At 42.4% G+C, this 18,535-nt stretch overlaps 2 protein-coding genes across 2 annotated transcripts in view; one reads left to right on the top strand and one right to left on the bottom strand.

Moving 5' to 3' along the window:
- nfatc3a (nuclear factor of activated T cells 3a) overlaps positions 1 to 4,188 on the bottom strand; it is a 72,831-nt gene extending 68,643 nt beyond the window's left edge. The window contains exon 1 of the mRNA XM_071530944.1: positions 3,684 to 4,188. Coding sequence (XP_071387045.1) covers positions 3,684 to 3,774 — 91 coding nt within the window. The 5' untranslated portion in view covers positions 3,775 to 4,188. The remainder of the gene's footprint in view (positions 1 to 3,683) is intronic.
- A 5,903-nt stretch (positions 4,189 to 10,091) lies between these two features.
- ddx28 (DEAD (Asp-Glu-Ala-Asp) box polypeptide 28) lies at positions 10,092 to 12,658 on the top strand. Its single transcript, XM_071531017.1, has one exon. It carries the CDS (start codon positions 10,271 to 10,273, stop codon positions 11,975 to 11,977), a length of 1,707 nt encoding a protein of 568 aa, XP_071387118.1. The 5' UTR covers positions 10,092 to 10,270; the 3' UTR covers positions 11,978 to 12,658.
- Positions 12,659 to 18,535: the final 5,877 nt, after the last annotated feature.

Genomic DNA, 18,535 nt, shown 5'->3' on the forward strand with positions numbered 1-18,535 from the left:
TTCAACTGGCATTATACATTTAACAGGGGAAAACCCTTAAGTTCGCCTGATGCCTCTGAATGGAACAGTGGAATGTTTCACTTCAAAGGGAAGTCTGTTTCCTGAACAACAAATCACTCATGATAGAGTAAGAGACATACAGAGAAAAAGAGAGACAGACAGACAGAGAGACAGAGAGAGAGAAGAGGAAAGAAAGAGAGAGAAACAGAGAAGTAGGGGTGGGCTGGCAGGCAGCAACATAGACTGTGGTTGGACTTGAGAGTGAAGGAATAGGGGGAGGCCTTATTGCTTAGAGTGTACTCTCAATGGCTCCACACCTAGCCTACTTTTACTATTCAGCTGCATAAACTGAGAAAATTAAGAAGAGAAAATATTTAGAGCAGCGATGTTGAAGAGAGGGTAACATCTATCATGGACAGTAGCCTCGCAGTCCCATAAAATGCACTCTCTCAGAAAGAAAGGTACGATATGGTAACTTTTGGTACTGGAGTTGAAAAAGAAAAGAGAAAAAGTGGTACTTGTGATGATGGAGAGCCAGAATGGATCTGAAAAGTTATTGTTTCTAAGACTTCTGTGAGAAGTAACCTCTCCTTTCCCCCACAACACCTCTTGAAATCAATTAAAAGTTTTGGTTTACTTGAGGATTGGCTGTGTGCATATTAAAATGATCAATTATAATAATCACAGTCCAATTCTAGCAACATACAACAATAAGAGGCTCAGCGGAAGAGAAACCTGTCAGATATGCACAATAGAGGTTCTCCAAGTTGTTACAAAAACAAGCCCTGACTTGAGTCTGGCCTGCAGAGAAGGAGACCAATTCAACTCAGGAGTGTGCAACTCACTGTTACTCTGGCTGTGTGATCCTGTATTACACTCCAGTTATTAATGTGGACAGGCGCTCCCCTTTTGGGCCAAGTCATACAGTCCGGACCAGATTAAAACCACTTGCACAGTGGCGCTTTTATTCCTACGCTTATTCCAACTGCAGTTTTTCCCCTTGCCCCATCTCCAAATTAAACTTCTTTTTTAATCTAGGGAAAAATTGATTGAAGATTGTGAGCACCAGCCAAGCCTTCTTGGACTCATTACTTTGCCATAGTTTCATGAAAAGGACACAGTCTGACTATTCAATGGAACCAGGGGTTTAGGCCCAAAGACAGCAAAAAATGATGAAGCTCAACTTAGCGTGGATGAGCGGCCGCGGCGTATGCCATGTATTCATAACTTTGTGGGTTCAAATTCAGCTCATGACCTTCGTCACATGTTATCCCAGCTCTCTCCCATCATTTCTGACACACTCTCCATTGTATACTATCCAACAAAGCAGAAAGGTGGTGCAAATATCAAAAAGGGAACACATAGACAGTAAGGTCTGATTGGCTAACCATGAAGAAACACAAACTATATAGTAATTTACAAAATTATAAAAATAAAAAATGAATTTTAACAAAAATAAATAAGTTTCTATCCTAATATTGGCAGCTATTTTTGTCCCCACAGAACACAATTACTTTTCTCATTGTTTACTGGAAATATTGCTCTTAGAAATTAATGAAAAGATAAAAAAAAGAAAAGAAAACAACAAATGTTTATTAAGATGCTTGAATAGTCAAAGTTTCAAAGTTTAGTTTCCATTTATAATATTTACTGGAAAAGGATCCAGAATATTTGGGCTATCAAATAAAGCCATTAATTGCCATAATTCACATTTCTCCATAATAAAGACTCTGTTGATAGTTTGCTTACTTTCTACTATTATTCTATTACTAGGCCCTTATTTCAATTATTCAATTACCTTTCATTTCAAAACAAACAAGCAAAACAAAGCCAGGCCACCGCATAATCTATTTCATTCTCTTCTTCTCTATTATGATATTAGTTTACTAATACTATTAAAAGAAAAGAAAAACTATCCCTAAATTCTTTTCAAGTCGTTAGCATTGCATTATTGTCCCATGTAGGCTATTTGCAATCATGGTCAATTATAAATGCTGACTTATTTTACTGTTTGCAGTTATTTAAAAGTTGCTCTGGAATATGAACGTCACATTAGGGGAGATGCCCTGAGGGCGAGAGAAGTGACTGGTATATCACTAGTTTAAATCCCTCTTACTAAAGATAGATATGGGGTTTTTTTGTTAAGTTTCCTCAATACTGTAAGTGTAAATATATTCCCAAACACTGTATGTCTCCGTCATGCATGTGCCCCTTATATTTGTGACATCTAGCACGTGAAACAATTTTTTTCATCAAGCACCCACAGTGATTAATGGATTCAGAATTTCAATGGCAATTTGATCTCTAAGCTTCAAAGGTCAACATAGTTTTCAAATATAAAAAACTGAACACATGCCAAAGGGGACCTGCCAAAGCAGCTAATAGAATTGGCAAACTTAACCAGACACAGCCAAAACGTACCTGCAGTGGCTAGAGATAATTTCAAACTTTTGTGACTCCGAAAGTTCAGGTCCCCCGTTGAAGTCAAATTGTGCACAATAGGAAAATATTATTACTCCACGCAGGTGATAAACAGTATGACTGTGTTTTAGTTTGTAACTTTGCCAAGGTGCAATGATAAGGGCCACCTCACCTCCAAGTGTGCCCTCTCATCTGAAACGGTGAATATCTTTGAGGTCTTGGGTCACTTCATGGACAGAGGTTAGCGGTTTAATTCACACTGGGGGGTTCCCATATTAAAAATATAACAGCTCACAACACTTGAATGGTACTTGTGTCATTATATTATTTCCTATATTCTACTATAAATTACCGTCTAATTTTATTCCTTTTTTACATTAGTGTGATTGGTTAGTTATGGACCTGATAGAAGCAAACTGCCTGACTTAGCTAAGTCAACCACTAGTTAACTCTGTATGAAGACAACATTGCAAAAATTGTCTCTGTGCCTGTGCATAATTGTAATTGTGAATTGTTCATATTAGGCAACATTAAACAATATTCTTAAACAACCTCAAGGTTGTTTTAGAAATTGTGTGATGCTTATTAAATTACACGAATTAGACAAAATTTAACATTTGTTGTTTACAGTCAAATAACACCGTCTACAATGTGTCACAACAACATTACTACACCATGCATGTCCTAGTTGTACTTTGCAAACAACTAACGACTACTGGACAAAATGTTGAATGTTGTGACATTATTATCGTGCTCTACTTTGTTGCAATGTGTGATAGTAACATTCAAAAATATTGCTCCCTTTCTCAGTCACACTACATTACTATCAACCATGCTAACACTGTTGCAGGCCCTCCAGAGTTACACGGCATTCATTCATGCTATCTGTTGCAAAAACGCAAAAGTGTTTCACAAGTTTTCGCTGGGTTTTCAGCTAAAATAACAGCATACGGCAATAACAGCACTAGTGCTAACCAGCTAGCATACCAAGCTAATGACAGCTGTTGTCTCGGGCACTTGCTCGGCGAGCGGCACGATAGAAAAGACCGGTGATATTTTAATATTTCAATTTCTCAGACTACTTGTTATGGTCGGTTCCTCTTTTGTAGGATGCACACAGTATGGAGCTGCTGCTGAAGGCGGCCTGGCTAACTCTAGGGTAAGGAGTTGGTAACTACAACACATTGTGCCCCAAGTTTACTACCAGTAACGTTACATACAGTATAAACTGTGCCACTGGGCACAGAGGAAAACACACTGACCTGCGGGGCCTAACGGCTGCTGTTGCCCGTCCTCTCCGAAGATCAGTCTGAAGTCCAGCTCCTCATTGCCGGTGCAGTTTGCAGTAGTCATCGGGTTTGACAGCTCGGGTTTTACCCCGCCACTCGACCGTCGACGGCTAGAGCAATGCTCCCCTAAAATGTCACAACATTTACCGCCTGCAGCACCGCCAAACTTCAACTTTTGTTTATGTAGCTCATGAACTTCTAGCGATAAGCGAACGTGTCTTTCCCCCCTTATTTAGCTAACAAATCCAAAACACGGTTCGTCCGCTCCTCTCCTCCGGCAGTTTACTGGCGAAATTCTGGCTTCAACTTCAGAGAAAGTCGCCTGGCACTCGTCTCGCTGTCTCTCTCTCCCTCTCTCTCTCTCTCTCTCTACCAAGGCAACAAGGAACTGCTTGCTCTACCAGTGTTTGATGTCAACTGCAAAGGCGATGAATTGTCCGCAAAATTGCCTTGCTCTCTCTCTCTCTTTCTCTCTCTCTTTCTGTCTTTCTCTCTCTCTCTCTGACTGGAGCTCCTATCCCAACTTTTACTAACAGCGCGTGACAGGGCAGTTCCAGCGGTGACGTCAGCAGAAAACACACACACACACACACACACACACACACACACACACACACACACACACCGTGAAAGGGGTAATACGGTCAAGTGCTCCTATGTAGTTTGTAAACAGGTTATTAAAGCATTACAAGCTCACCAGCCTCAAATGTATACTGACTCACACATGTCTAACTATACATAGCCAATGTTTCAAAACAGTTTTTTTTTATCCAACAGGCAAACATTGACACCACTGAATGCGTGCCGTAATCTGTTTTAACAGTTTACCCAAAATCCCGAACTGTTTTATCTGATCTCTAATTTGTTGTATTCCTCTAATAATAATAGAGATGAGTGCTCTAATTATTTCTAATAATCATTACTTTTTTATCCTCCAGAAACTAAGCTGTCAAACCAAACGAGGAATATCATGTGAAAGTGCACAAAATTTTCAATTTGAGTGTAACAAATTCTGACCGTACAATAAGTGGTTCTTGCATCCACTTTGGTCTATTTAATTGGTCCTCCATTCTCTTCCAGCCACCCACCATTATTACACCAGATTGTGGTTGACCCTCAATTCCACCTCTCAACTGTATATTATGTGGCACCAATCCCAGCCCAGATTGGCAAGACATAACATAAAGCACTTTTTTTTATCTTTTGATCCCTGAAGCCTGTCACCACAGAAGCTAATTTCTAATCATCCATTTGACATTTGTGAAGGGGACTATAGGCAGGTCAGAATAGGCATCTTTTTGCTCCTAGCTTTTGGATCCTATTTAAGTTAAGTTTAATATGATTCAAAAAGAAAGAAAGAAAGAACTCTGCTTTGAACTCTACTTTAACATTCCCCCAAATGTGCACTCCTCAGTCATTTTGTACAGTGCCACTAGGAAGGGCTGCTGACTTCTTTACGGACTTCTCTCACCAGTGCATCATACTGAAATGTTCATCTGGATCAACATTTCATGGTGGATCGATGCTGGTTGAGAGGGTGAACATACTGTGACCCCACCCTTCAAAAAAAGCCTTCGTACCCTTCATATTTCCCTAAAATATAATCAACTCATACATTATTGACAACTGGGGATACCATTCATTTTTCATCCTCCCTCAGACTGCTTCTTATACTGCTGCTCTGGGGGATAACCAAATGTGAATCATTGGTTTATTTTAGTCACTGTGACTTACTGAGAATTTCTTACCAGAGGCAGAGTAAGGGTAAATCTGCAGGTAGAATAAAGAGAGAGTAAATCCCTCTGTTTATGGGCCGTTCCAACCCCTTTGACCTTCTCTGCCTCAGTCCAACTCATCAATCTCCTCAGGTAAATCTTTATTGGGTAAGCAACACTGAGGCCTATTACACTCTAAAACTTTAACTTGTTGTTGCTTTAATTGTCTTCTTGCCAGACAGCATTTGTATTTTATATTTTCTGCTTTCTTTTTATTGTTGATATTAGTCAAAGCTAATAATAGAAAAACACAATTACACTCCTCATGTTTTCTTCTTTTGATAAATAGGTGAATTAATTTGCCATATGGGAATTTTTTCCAATAGATGTTATCCAAATTCTGTAATGTCTGATGCAATGTCCCCCAACCCCCCTCCCTCCCAACACACACACACAAACACACAAACACACACACACACACACACACACACACACACACACAATATCCTCATTTTTCTTTTTATAAATTGACTTAATTAGCCATTTCATTCGTACAAATTCAAAGCGGATCGCTCAGCTTGATAGGCCTAATTTAACAATGTTGCAGTGACATCTGGGAGGCACATGGTCCTCTGAATCTTAATGATTCACATGAATATCTCACTCTTTCTCACAAACACGCACACATACATACACACAAGCAGCAATAACATGTGGCTGATCAAGAACATCTGAATCTATGGAGCAAGTTTTTAATGTTTTACTAAAGGTTTTTGCAACACTGATAAGCACAGCTATAAAACAAGTGAAGTTTTATGCAAAGGCCTACCTCACTACTACATTCTACTAGTTCATTAACATAGGACAATATCTTGTGCTGAAGTTTATTTAATGATCAACTTACAATGAAATAAAACAACAACATTTGTATATTCTGTATGTATAAATCAATAGTCACTTGTAAAAATCCACAGCAACTTTTCATTTCTCTTTTTACTTTAATCACTGTACAACATGCACATCATTACCAAAGAGGAAAAAAGCACAGAAGAGCTTTCATTATAATGCTCAAAATAACTTCTGCAAGAGTGCATTTTGATGTAAATCAGTTCATCCTGAAGACAAATTGCATGCGCAGCAGACAACACCCTCTTATTTTCGCGACACAGACACACAACATACACCAATGCTAGATGCATGTGGGCGTACAGACTGGCGCTCAGCTCACAAATGCATCTGAAAGCATCAATATCACATTTCCTGTGGTCTTTATTTCCAAGCAAAAGCGCAAGTTTTAACCTTCCTTGACTTATATGCCACCTTCTGAAGCGATTCTCTGCCAGCAGATTAGCTCAGGCCAACAGATATTGGTTGTTCTAAATATGGGCTGTGGTGTGATTACAAAGAGCATCCTCCTCTGTCCTCATCAGACCAAGTCAGTGCATGACTAATATATTCCAAAACTCTTGCATGTTCAGTTCCTCTTCTATCATTTCATAAGTTAATTTGATATTGACATTTCACAACGTCAGCCAGAAGTAAGTCTACACATAGAAATCAACAATGAAAAATGAAGGTAATTCAAGGTTGGATTAAAGGTTGTCGACTGACCTTTGTCATAAATATACATTTTATTAAAATTTTATATAAAGTGATCATATCATTGAGTGCCATTATGGCGGTCACATGATTGACTGAACTTTCTCCTGTGCAGCAGTTGTGCCTCCAGACCCACCAGAGTCTAATTCAGGTTACCTGTGTCTCTTATCTTCTCAGATGACCTTTGAAGGGAGAAGATAAAGAACACGAATTGTGTGGGAGGTTGTAGATGTGGTTTGTGATATTATGTTCTTGTAAAGAAAGTTATGAAGGGAAAAAAAACAGCTTCAACCCCCACGCTGGTCCTGTTTGAGAGGTGTCACTCTTTCAAGGATTGGGGTTTGCACACACTGCAGAAATGCAATGCAGCACCTTGGCAAGGCTCATGATGTTAGGTGAATGTCAACAAATATCAAATTACATAAAGTCCTTTACCAGACTGTCAGTTGATATGGAATGAAAGGCTCCCTGAGGCAATGACACTGTTTGGTATAAAAACAATCTAATGATTATATTCATATAAATTCTCCAACATTCACAATGTAATATTTTCTGTAATACACCTTGTGTTTTTTGTCTTAATTGACTTGTAGACTAGGCTGATAATGTTGCAAAGTGGAATGGTGGAAAAAATATACAGAATAATTATTGTTAGAGAAACTTTAAATTTGATTTTTCTCTGAACATTGTGTAAGAAATATTGTGGACTTGAGACAGTACAGAACATTGCGGACTTGCTATCACAGCTCTGATTAGGATTTCAGATGATGTGAAACCTTCCTTGTTGATTTATGCTGCCCTCTTCTGTTCAGTCTGTGAAACTGAACAATGACCAAGTCTGGAGAGTCTGAGCTTTGCCTCCAGCCAGACCATCACAAGCCTGGGGTCTGGACATATAAAACTTATATGCAGTGGGACATTTGTTCATTTTAACAAGTGTTTATTTTGTAGTGCTTGTGCCATGGAAGAATGCAGTGATAAAGGAGTAGCCAGTGGCTTTGGATAAAAAGAAAGGAAACCAACTGGGGTCCAAAGTGTGGAAATCTACATCTTGACTAAGATATGAGTTTATGCATCATAAAATGGCATAGCTATGGTAGTGTTATTGTTTTAATTAATTATTAAAACATTTCTTTCTCTTTATGTATTTAGCAATTTTTTGTTTGTTTGTTGGCATATGTATGTATGTATGTATGTATGTATGTAAGCATGCATGTGTATTTCTCTCTTTCTTTCTTTCTTTCTTTCTGTCTTTCTTTCTTTCATATGCATTTACTCATTCATTCATTCATTAGCTGATTTATCTATTTAATCATTCATAAGGGAGATCATTCATACAGGAACACAGTTCATAGTGATTCAGCCTGCCAAAGCATTTCAGTGTGGCCAACATGTGACAGCGACACTGTATGACTGAACGGGTGTGTTTGATGTGCTGGAGCTACAGTAAATCAATCCGTGAGCTGATTCATTCAGCACATGGGAAGTGTGTCTGATGTGTGATCAATGCTGGATGTGACAGCGGTACAGTGAGCACTGATGTAGATAGCAGTTTTTTTTATGTTGCGTTCTTCTTTCTTCCATGGCTGTACTGTGAAGAAGTGAATATAATGGTGAGCTAAAATCTTTAAACCAAAGTACATGAATGAAAACATTCCCAGAAGGCACTTGGAGAGCGGCAGGGAGAAATAGCAGAGGCTTGAGTCCCCCTTTGGACCCTTTCTGGACGCCTGCCTGGTGACATTAGGTTGGAAGTCTCTTCTTTTATTAGCTTCCCTGCCAAATAGCAAAGCAGCATTCCTCGATTGTCCCCCCAGGGGCCCCAGGAAAGGCACCCAAAAAGTATGCCAGATACAAAATGAAAACATTACATAAGAATAAAACAGAAAAAAATGTCTCCTGCCTTAATGTGTTCTGCCGATTTTGTAAGTTGAGACTACATACTGTAACAAGATGATCAATAAGATGATCAAGAACAATCAGACAAATGACAATGTCACAATTTTGACATTGACAAGTGTATTTATGCATTACAGTGCCTGGGGCCTGGTCTTTGCCAGTGGGGATCGAGGGGATTGACCAGAACTCGGAGTCACGTGGACAGTTATTGACAGTTACTGTCGTGTCAATGACTGTGCTCTTTCTAACTCTTCCCTAACCTATCACGATCTCTGACATTACTGTACTGTAGGCAATGCTGATTCACAAGTGCGACAATCAATTGACTGACTATGACAATACCCAGGGTTGGAGAGGATATGACTAGGGATGCTCATTGGGCTGCCATTTTTATGACATTTTCTAATTCTGGCTAGTAAAGCAATTTTATTAGCAATTTTCTAATACCTGAGACCCAGATAGAGGCCAGTAGGCTCTAAAATAATTATTTCCTTGCTCATGGCATATTCCGATTTTCTCTGGAGTCCTTTCAGTTTATTTTCCTTCACAAAGTCACGATGGACTCTGGCCAGCTTCATGGTCACCTGCCCCCCATCCCAAAACTTACAGGGATAAATGATAATTCACATTGTACGCCAAATCTGCTCACCATCACATCAAAACTAAAAAATAAATAAATAAATAAATGGCTAATGGAATCAAAGTTGTAAATTGCATATTTTTGCTGCATTTCTTTCCTTTCCTTTTCAGTGGTTCTCAACGTAGGGTCCGGGGATAACCGGGGGTCCTTGAGGGGATTCCAGGAGGTCCCCAGAAAATTGATGAATTGTTAAACTTCACCATTATTTCATTTACAAGAACTTCACACAATTAGAAAATGTAGAGGAATGACTATTTTGATCATGTATAACTGTTATCTCTCAGCCTACAACACAAAGAGTCATTGAATTCTGGACAAAATCATATCTAACAATAAAAAATATTCTCAGATTTGGACCCAAATGGGGGTCCGTGGCCCTAATGTGGACTAAATTAGGGTCCTTGATATGAAAAAGGTTGAGAATCACTGCTGTGGTCTGTCTGGCAGATCTAGAAATTGTATTTCTATACGTTACGTCATCATCCCTTGTTTTCCCCAAGTGACATCATCAACCTTCGCCAAGAAGGCATGGCGACTCCACTGGCAAATGTGCGATGCTACTAGATTTACGTGGGCTTTTCAACATTTAGTGCGTTTTTTTAAGATCCACATGAGACTAAACTGGATCAACCTTTTTGTTTCTGGACTACCATTCACATGTTTCTCTGTCAGCTAACTCTTAGCTACAAGTGAACCAGTCCAGCAAAATGCAGCCTGTGAAGGTCGGCTACTTGGCTTTGGTTGCGTCGAGGACTCTCTACTCAAATACTATTCACTGTCCTGAGCTCGTCAAAGTGTTGGCCTGTGGTCATGTCCGTTGGTCCATCAGTCAGACTCGTCCTTGTCAAACGTCAGCCACGCCAGAAGAGCCTGTAGTCATTCGCGTTCCTCGACATGTACAGAAGCGCGTCGAAAACGTGAAGCAGATGCGAGGCAAAAACAAAATCAACACCATCAAGGCGGGCAGGCTCCTGATCCAGAGCAAGAACCCTCAGCTGAACCAGTCTGCGGGATACGTACATGGCAAGTTTGAGCAGCCCCTTCTCGCCTCTAAAGGATGGAAGCACAACAAATCATTTGGTGACTATTTCACCATTAACAACACCAAGACTGTTGCACCTTTTGTCACTGAAAATCAGCAGGAGGAAGATGACAAAGAGAGGAAACCCGTGACCTTTAGTAACCTCCACATCTGCAAGGAGCTGGTGGAGGCTTTGAGCAATGCCAACATCACTCATCCCACCACAGTGCAGCTGCAGACCATCCCCAAAGTCCTGAAAGGTCACAACATTCTCTGTGCCGCGGAGACGGGCAGCGGCAAAACGCTGAGTTACCTTCTGCCCATTGTTCACAGACTGCAGGCTGAAAAGGCGTCAGAGGTCGACCTGGACACAGCAGACAAGATTCGCTCTGTGGTTCTTGTGCCTTCCAGGGAGCTAGCTGACCAGGTGGCGGCTGCGTCGAGGACCCTGTGCGCCCCGTTTGGCATGCTGACGAGGACTGTGGGTGGAGGGCGAGGTGTAGGCCACATCAAGACGGTCTTCAAGAAGGGCCCTCCAGATATTTTGGTGGCCACCCCCGGCGCTCTGGTCAAGGCTCTGCGGAGACACTACCTGGACCTGAGTGAGCTGAGCTTCATGGTGGTGGACGAGGCCGACACCATGTTCGACCCCAGCTTTTCCAACATGCTGGAGAGCATCCTGCTCCAGATACACATTGCCAGCGGGCCCTCTGAGACACGGGGCCCCGGCCGTAAAGCCCAGCTGCTTGTGGTGGGGGCCACCTTCCCCGGCGGCGTGGGGGAAGTTCTCGGCCAGGTGACGGACCTCGGCAGCATGGTGACCATCAAGAGCAAGATGCTTCACTTCCTCATGCCGCACGTCAAGCAGACGTTCCTGAAGGTGAGAGGTGCCGACAAGGTCCTGGAGCTCCACCAAGCCGTGAAGCTGCTCCAGCAGAAAAAAGGAGGGGGCGGCGTTCTGGTGTTCTGCAACAAGGCCCCCACCGTCAACTGGCTGGGGTACTCGCTGGAAGAGATGGGGGTGCGGCACGTTCGTCTGCAAGGGGAGATGCCCGCCGCCGTCCGCGCGGGCATCTTCCGCAACTTCCAGAAGGGCAAGGAGGACGTGCTGATCTCCACCGACATTGCCTCGCGCGGTCTGGACACATCCCGGGTGCGCTTGATCGTCAACTACGACTTCCCAGAATCCTACACGGACTACATCCACAGGGCAGGGAGGGTGGGGAGGGCAGGGAGCGTAGAGGACGGGGAGGTGCTCAGCTTTGTCACCCATCCCTGGGACGTGGAGAGGGTGCAGAAGATTGAGACTGCTGCGCGGAGGAGAACTTGTTTGCCGGGGATGGAATCTGCCATCAAGGAGCCAAAACCCAGAGTACCAGAGCCAGAGGAGTAGAGGGGTCTGTTGGAAAGGCTTGGGTGGTTGCCTGTGGGGTTTGTTTTTTCTGCGACTTTTGTGAGACTCTCTAAAAGCACACAACAGCAGATACATTTAGATGGGATACTTTAAAGTTGAGCATGCAGTGTAAACAGTCGATGCTTTTGTTAGGCTTTTCACTGCTCCATCTGGCCATCCTGACTTAACTAAACATAGGAAACCAAATACACTGGGCTGTCACAATGAAGTTACCCAATTTTGTTTGATATTAGCAGGGATGGAAATACTGTGAAAATGTTCGTTAGTGTTTTTTCAAAGTACAAATTCTCCAAACTCTGAGAATTTCTATTGTTAGTGATTAGGCCTAATACTCACAAAGCACTAACTTGAAGCAGAGATTTTGATTATCTGTACTTCCACAGATGCTCTGTGCAAGTACAGATAATTCCCCCAACATTTTCAAAAGTTGTCAGTCATACCAATAGACTGTTGTCAGACTGTTATAGCCTATATTTCCTAATGCAAATGATGTACCTGCTTGTACTGTTGGTTTATGGAGACAAAGCTGACATTGACTTATTTATTATTATTCCCAACCAATTAATATATTTGTGTTAACATGCGATTTCACTTTGTAGTAAAATCTTACTGGAAATGATTCATTACCTCCGCCAAGGAGGTTATGTTTTCGGTGCCGTTTGTTTGTTTGTTTGTTTGTTTGTCTGTCTGTTTGTCTGTTAGCAGGGTTACGGAAAACTACTGGCCCGATTTTCATGAAACTTCGTGGAAGGGTGTAGCATGGGCCAAGGAAGAACCCATTAAATTTTGGAGTGGATCCAGATCCGACTCACGAACAAGCAATAATAGCACGAACCTTGGCGGAGATCTGCGCTCTCTGAGTGCCCTTCTAGTTCTTCATGTTTTATTTCTTTGTCTTGTAACCTTTGTACAAGATGCAAGCCACTTGCTTGGTTTCAGAAGTATGTTTATTATTTTGCTGTAGCATAAGTAAGTGTTTTTCAAAGGTGTCTTGGCTCTATTGTGGTTGCTTGAGGAACTGCATTTTCAAAAGAACCTTTTCTTGCAACCAGACTGTTTTGCAGGTTATTATGCAGATTAATCAAACACATTGTAAGCTATTAACCTATTAGCCTACAGTCTGCTTTACATTGATTACTATTGTCAAGTCTAAAACCCCACAGTTTGTGAAGCCACTGATTTCTCTAGAATTATTTGGGGATCCATTTTAATCATCCTATAACCCAATTGTAACTAGTGGCCCTGTTTTTTAACATAGCAACACACATTGGTACTACATGCATTTAGCCACAAGGTGGTGGCATTTGTCTGATTTCACTTTATGTGTATTGATAAAGTATTGCAGAGTTGGTAGGCCAAAAATTAAATGCAGTCTTTATTTATAGTTACAGTCTCTGTGCTTCGTGGTGAGCACCACTAACTTGGCACATGGTCACTAATATCTTGGATCAAGCTCTTCTTGGAAACAATCACAAACTCACCTGTTACTTTTTCAAAGCATCTGTGGATTCCATTGGCTTTTATGTTAGCAATGCTGAAACGCTTTATGAAAACAGCTACAGCAGGAATGATTAATCTCCAGTCAAGTTGAATACAGGCCAAACTTTGACGTCTCTGCCGTTGATGTGGTAGGTCTACTACTTGAAAGGTGTTTTTTTTTTCTCCTTCCATGCCTGCGGGTGCTTGTTGAAAGGAAACCACATAAGTTTCAACATGAAAATATGTCTGAGTGAAAAAAATAATTCCTTTTGATATCTCATTTCAAAGGTAATACCTTTTCCTGTGACCCTGATATTAAGGAAATTGGTTCCATGGGTGTTCTTATGTAGAAACAATTGTATACCACACAGACTACACAGTATTTGCGTGGATTATGGACAGCTTAAAACAAACAGACTTCCAAGTTGAAATGTCTCCCTGGAGCCCAAAGCTGGCTCCATAGCGTGTGTTCTTTTCTCGAAACAACTGTTTATCACACACACACACCCGAGTATACATATGGATTGTGTAAAGATATAAAGCAAACTTCCCGGCAGAAATGTCTGCCTGGAGATTTATGCTGGAGTGCCTGTGGAATTATAGAGTATCCCACCAGTGGAAAGACCTCGGGGTGAGGGAGACGGACAGGCGTGTTAACAGCACTGACAGTAACTAGGAGTTCACATCAGAATGTCTGGAATTTGGCTATGATTGTAGGCCTATTGCTCCGTCTGGGGTCAACACCTTTAACTTGTCCCCGAGGTTCACATTTCACCAGACTGTACCCTGACAACAAGGACCCAGTATCCACTTATAGCATATGTAAGGAATGCCCACAATCCCCCCTCTTATATTTTTGTCCTGCACCACCCCCCAACTAAAATCAACGGGCTCTAATTAAGTGCCCTATCCAATATCTCTCATGTTGTCCCACTCCCAGGCAGTTTCCCCCCGTCCAGTGAGTGTGCTCAAGAGCTACTATGCGTTTGTGTTAATGAACAAAGCGATTCCCTTTTTTCCTATGAGCAAGGGAGTGTTCAAACTTCTCTCTGCACACACAGTGAACCACATGCAGAAAGATAAAGGCTCCAGGTTTGATGTCAGTTGTCACTGTCTCCCCACAGGGAAACAAACAACTGGCATTTCCACACTTCCTCTCAAATATTTGAGCAGATGTTGATGTTTGGATGCCTTTTACACCAGGGGGCTCTGCTTTTTATTCCTTTCAGCTTGGGACCAAAATCTGAGGGAATGTACTCTCATCTTCACCCAGGCTCATTAACATAATGGCGTTAGTGTCACATGGAGACCCAACAAACTAAAAAAAAATAGTAATTTAGGCTAATTGTTAATTAAAATCTGCCTTGGGGATTCGCAATGTTGTTCTCAATAAAATTTTAGATGTTAAGTATTTAGCTCAGTGCATAAAGTACGCATATCCCTATTTAAAACTGTCACTTTATTACAGCATCCCCCTCCCCCTCCCCCCCCCCCCCCTCCCCCGACACACACACACACACACACACTTGTAGTTCCAGTGGATAGGGTGGACAGATGGACTACAAAGCACTGAGTCCATTGATAATGACGCATTTCCTCTCACACCCCCCCCCCCCCTCCATCGTAGGATTATCCACCCCCTCCCCATTTACACACACACACACACACACACGCACACTGCCGCTGCTCACACTACCCGGCCACTTGGAAATTTCCTCAACGAGGAGGATATTTTACTCCTGAGAAGCAGGACCGCTGGCTAATGTGCATCTTTTAAGGGCTGACTGCTTGCGATGAACCAGTAGCGGGTCTGAAGGTAGGTTTTGCACACTGTAGCCTGTCCGCTCCCTCTGCAACAGACGTCGAAATCCTGACCTTCCCTCCGACCAAGCTTTATAATAAACTGTGCATGTAGTGTGAGCCCAGCGTGAGTCCCAGGCTACTTGATGGAGCTAGTGTGAGTGGGCACCATTGCAGTTCAGCAGCACCGACTGGGGGTTTTTGAATGGACCGTTACCGTTTCACAGGCTGCGATACTCATTTTAATCAGCCGAACTTGGTTGCGGCTTTAATTCCCGACACATTAGCCCAGTCTGGGCGACTTTGTGAACAGACACCCGGCAGCACACGGCTGCAGCAGGGGGGATGCCTGGCGAGGACTTATTTGGCAAAGATTTTATTTTTGGTGATGCCAAGATATTCTTATTGCATGTGGAGCACGGGCGCCAGTTTTACGGTCGGCGTGCGGAGTAAAGGAGGCACGGGGAGTTCACGACAGTCGGGGTTTCAAGAGGCGAGGTAGTGTTAATGTATATAAGGCACTGTGGCCAGGAAAACCTTAAGGACTGTAGCCTGTAGGCGTGCACCGGTTCACACAGGGGGGCGAAACTGGAAGCCTGCCTCCGCCATATTACCATCTCAGTCAAGCTGCCACTAATAATTGCACACTAACATTTGGTTAAAACTTTTTTGTATTGTATGTATTTGCATTTGCTAGAAATGTAGCCGAAGAATGACATGACGCGCAGAGGAAGCCGCTCACCTGTCGTAGACTATCGGCAAGCTGCGGGGCTGCCGTGTGGAAGAAATACTGCTTGTGAAAATGTAAAGAAACAGTGAGTGCGGTAGTTAATATATCACCTGAAAGGGAAAACTTGTTTTTTTTCTGTTCTGGGTGTTTTTAAGCTTCCTCAGCTCCGTTCACCGTAACAGCAGTTTTCCACGGCTGGGTGCATGTGGGTGCCATTCCCTGGCTAACCTGCAACCCAGGTTATCACGGTCACTCTATCATAATGAGAACAGCACGGGGGAAATGTAAAGTACGACGTCTAAAATGCGGCTACACTGGAACAACAGTATTTCTCCAGGTTGTTTTACATTGTTAGGAAGGCTGCCTGTATCAGCGCATCGCTGCCACACCCCTTCCATAGAGAGAGAGAGAGAGAGAGAGACTGGCTCTGATATCCTGCCATTCGGCTAATTAACACCAAATGATTTGCGATGTCTATTGTGTGTATCATCCAATCCACTATGGATCTTTTCTCGCGTGTTTTGTTTTGCTAAGAATTGAGTGGAATGTATGACTTGTTCATGAGCTAAGTTTGTGCATGAGGATAAATATCCTACTAGTGTTGCAGTGCGTGGATCAATCAGCAGCCAATGAATTTCAGTGAGTGAGAGTGCAATGTGTGGGTGCTGCTCCAGGTCTCTTATAGGCCAGAGCTGGTTAGGAGGCGGACATGACAGGTCATATGAGATGGAGCACCAATGAAGCAAGGGATGCCTAAAATGTTTGATGTGCAAGTGAGTTTCTTTGGCAGTTTAATGGACAAAAGTAAATCGTCCACACTCCCCCCACCCCACCCCCCTCACCCCACCCCCCTCCTGGCTGCCTAGTCCTTGGCATGTCAGAAAAAGACACATGACCTTATAGACTGCAGTCTCCACTGTGTGTGTAATGCCTCAGCAAAGACTGAGTACTCTGCTGTTGGGCTCCTCTGATTGGTTTGCTACCTCTAGTGATATTACACATCCTTTAGGTATGTCTAACATCAGTCTGTATGTTATTTAGATCTCTACCTTCTACTTATTGAGATTCAGTGGGTGATTTGGACAGAATTTCCAGAGCAGTTGCCAAATACATTTTTCATAAAATCTGTAGTTAACAAGGAGATGTGTGCAGAAAATTGCAGTAACAAGAGAAATGCCATTCCCTCTCCTCAAGTCGCCCTCTGTTGAAATCTATCCTTTCAAAATGATCATTATTTTCTAATGAACCAAGACCACTGTTTTCCCCCTCTGATCAGTTCTGCTTCTGGTCCACCTGTGTGGAAATGTCATATTTTCTTGAGCCTCATAGTTAACTGTTAACATCAGCTGCCACTGCTGCTTAGTATGCAGCTCTGTCACCAACAGCAGCCCTGGCCATTTATTAAACTAACCAAAATCTATCAGGCTTGCCTGACATAAAAGCTGTAATCAAAAGCTTTTTCACTATATTAGTGACTGCACTGACCTTTGGAAAATGTGTTTATTCATCCAATACGCTATTAGCTTGAGCCTCATTCTCTCAAAGCAGCATGATCAACAAATATGCTGTTTACTGTGTCAGTTGTGCAGTTATTTAATGCTGACATCAGTGGCATGAAGAGAGAAGCAATGTGAATCGCAGTTGAGTCCTGTTTGATTCTGTACCTCATAAAAGCTGGTGTATTTTCATAAATTCATATTAACTCTGACTGCATTGCATTAGTGGGAGAAATCAGAATCAATCAAAAATGGGTGTTTCTGCATAGCCTATAGTCCACAAGTCTGTTGCTGTTGAAATATTTGACATCATTTCAAGATACTAATGTGCACAAATTGTGCAACATGACTGCACAGTCTGTCAGTTTTCTAGGCACACGTTTTGGCCCACAGCCTGTTGTTTTTTTGCATGACATTTGGTATTGAATATGAAGCTGCCTGCTGTATAAGTGGTCCTAGGGGACAGTCTTAGTGCGATCCTCCCTGGCCATGTGTTTATAGCTCATAAAGACCTAGACCAATCGCATCCGGTGGTGGAGGAGTTAATTAGCAGCAGCACATGGCTAATTTATTGATTGGGCCCTTTGTTCTGCACGGAAAAAAGCCCTCCACTGTCACTACTGACCGCAGAGAGGAAGTAATAAGCAACCCCTACCGACAGCATAATCACAGGATGTACAATGTATGTAAACGCACTGAACCATGGGAGGGGAGCCAACTGTACTGTCACCACGCTGAGCCAGGTAGCTCTGGAGGAAGGGAACTCACTGAGCTAGTGTGCTCTGACTACACCTAATTTTATACTTTCTAAATTGCTGCAATGACATGCCTTCTGCCTGTTTCTCGTAGGTGGAAGGCTGCTGGGATACAGTGGGATACAGTGGGAGGTGGAAGGAACAAAATGTGTCCGGAGAAAGCTTGCTTAAATCACAATCGCTAAAGGATTTTCCCTTTTTCCTACATCCTGCAAAGATAATTTTTGTACAATTCCTGACTGGCAACAGACCTTGACACTGGTTTCAAAGTTGGTTT

Source organism: Centroberyx affinis, unplaced genomic scaffold, assembly GCF_046629955.1.
Source record: "Centroberyx affinis isolate AG114_WGS23_722 - 3 ecotype Tasmania unplaced genomic scaffold, CSIRO-AGI_Caff_v1 ptg000139l_1, whole genome shotgun sequence".
Lineage (NCBI taxonomy): Eukaryota > Metazoa > Chordata > Actinopteri > Beryciformes > Berycidae > Centroberyx > Centroberyx affinis.

What these genes read in the sequence shown, in the direction of transcription:
- ddx28 (XM_071531017.1), top strand. Translation starts at nt 10,271, where the DNA reads ATGCAGCCTGTGAAGGTCGGCTACTTGGCTTTGGTTGCGTCGAGGACT.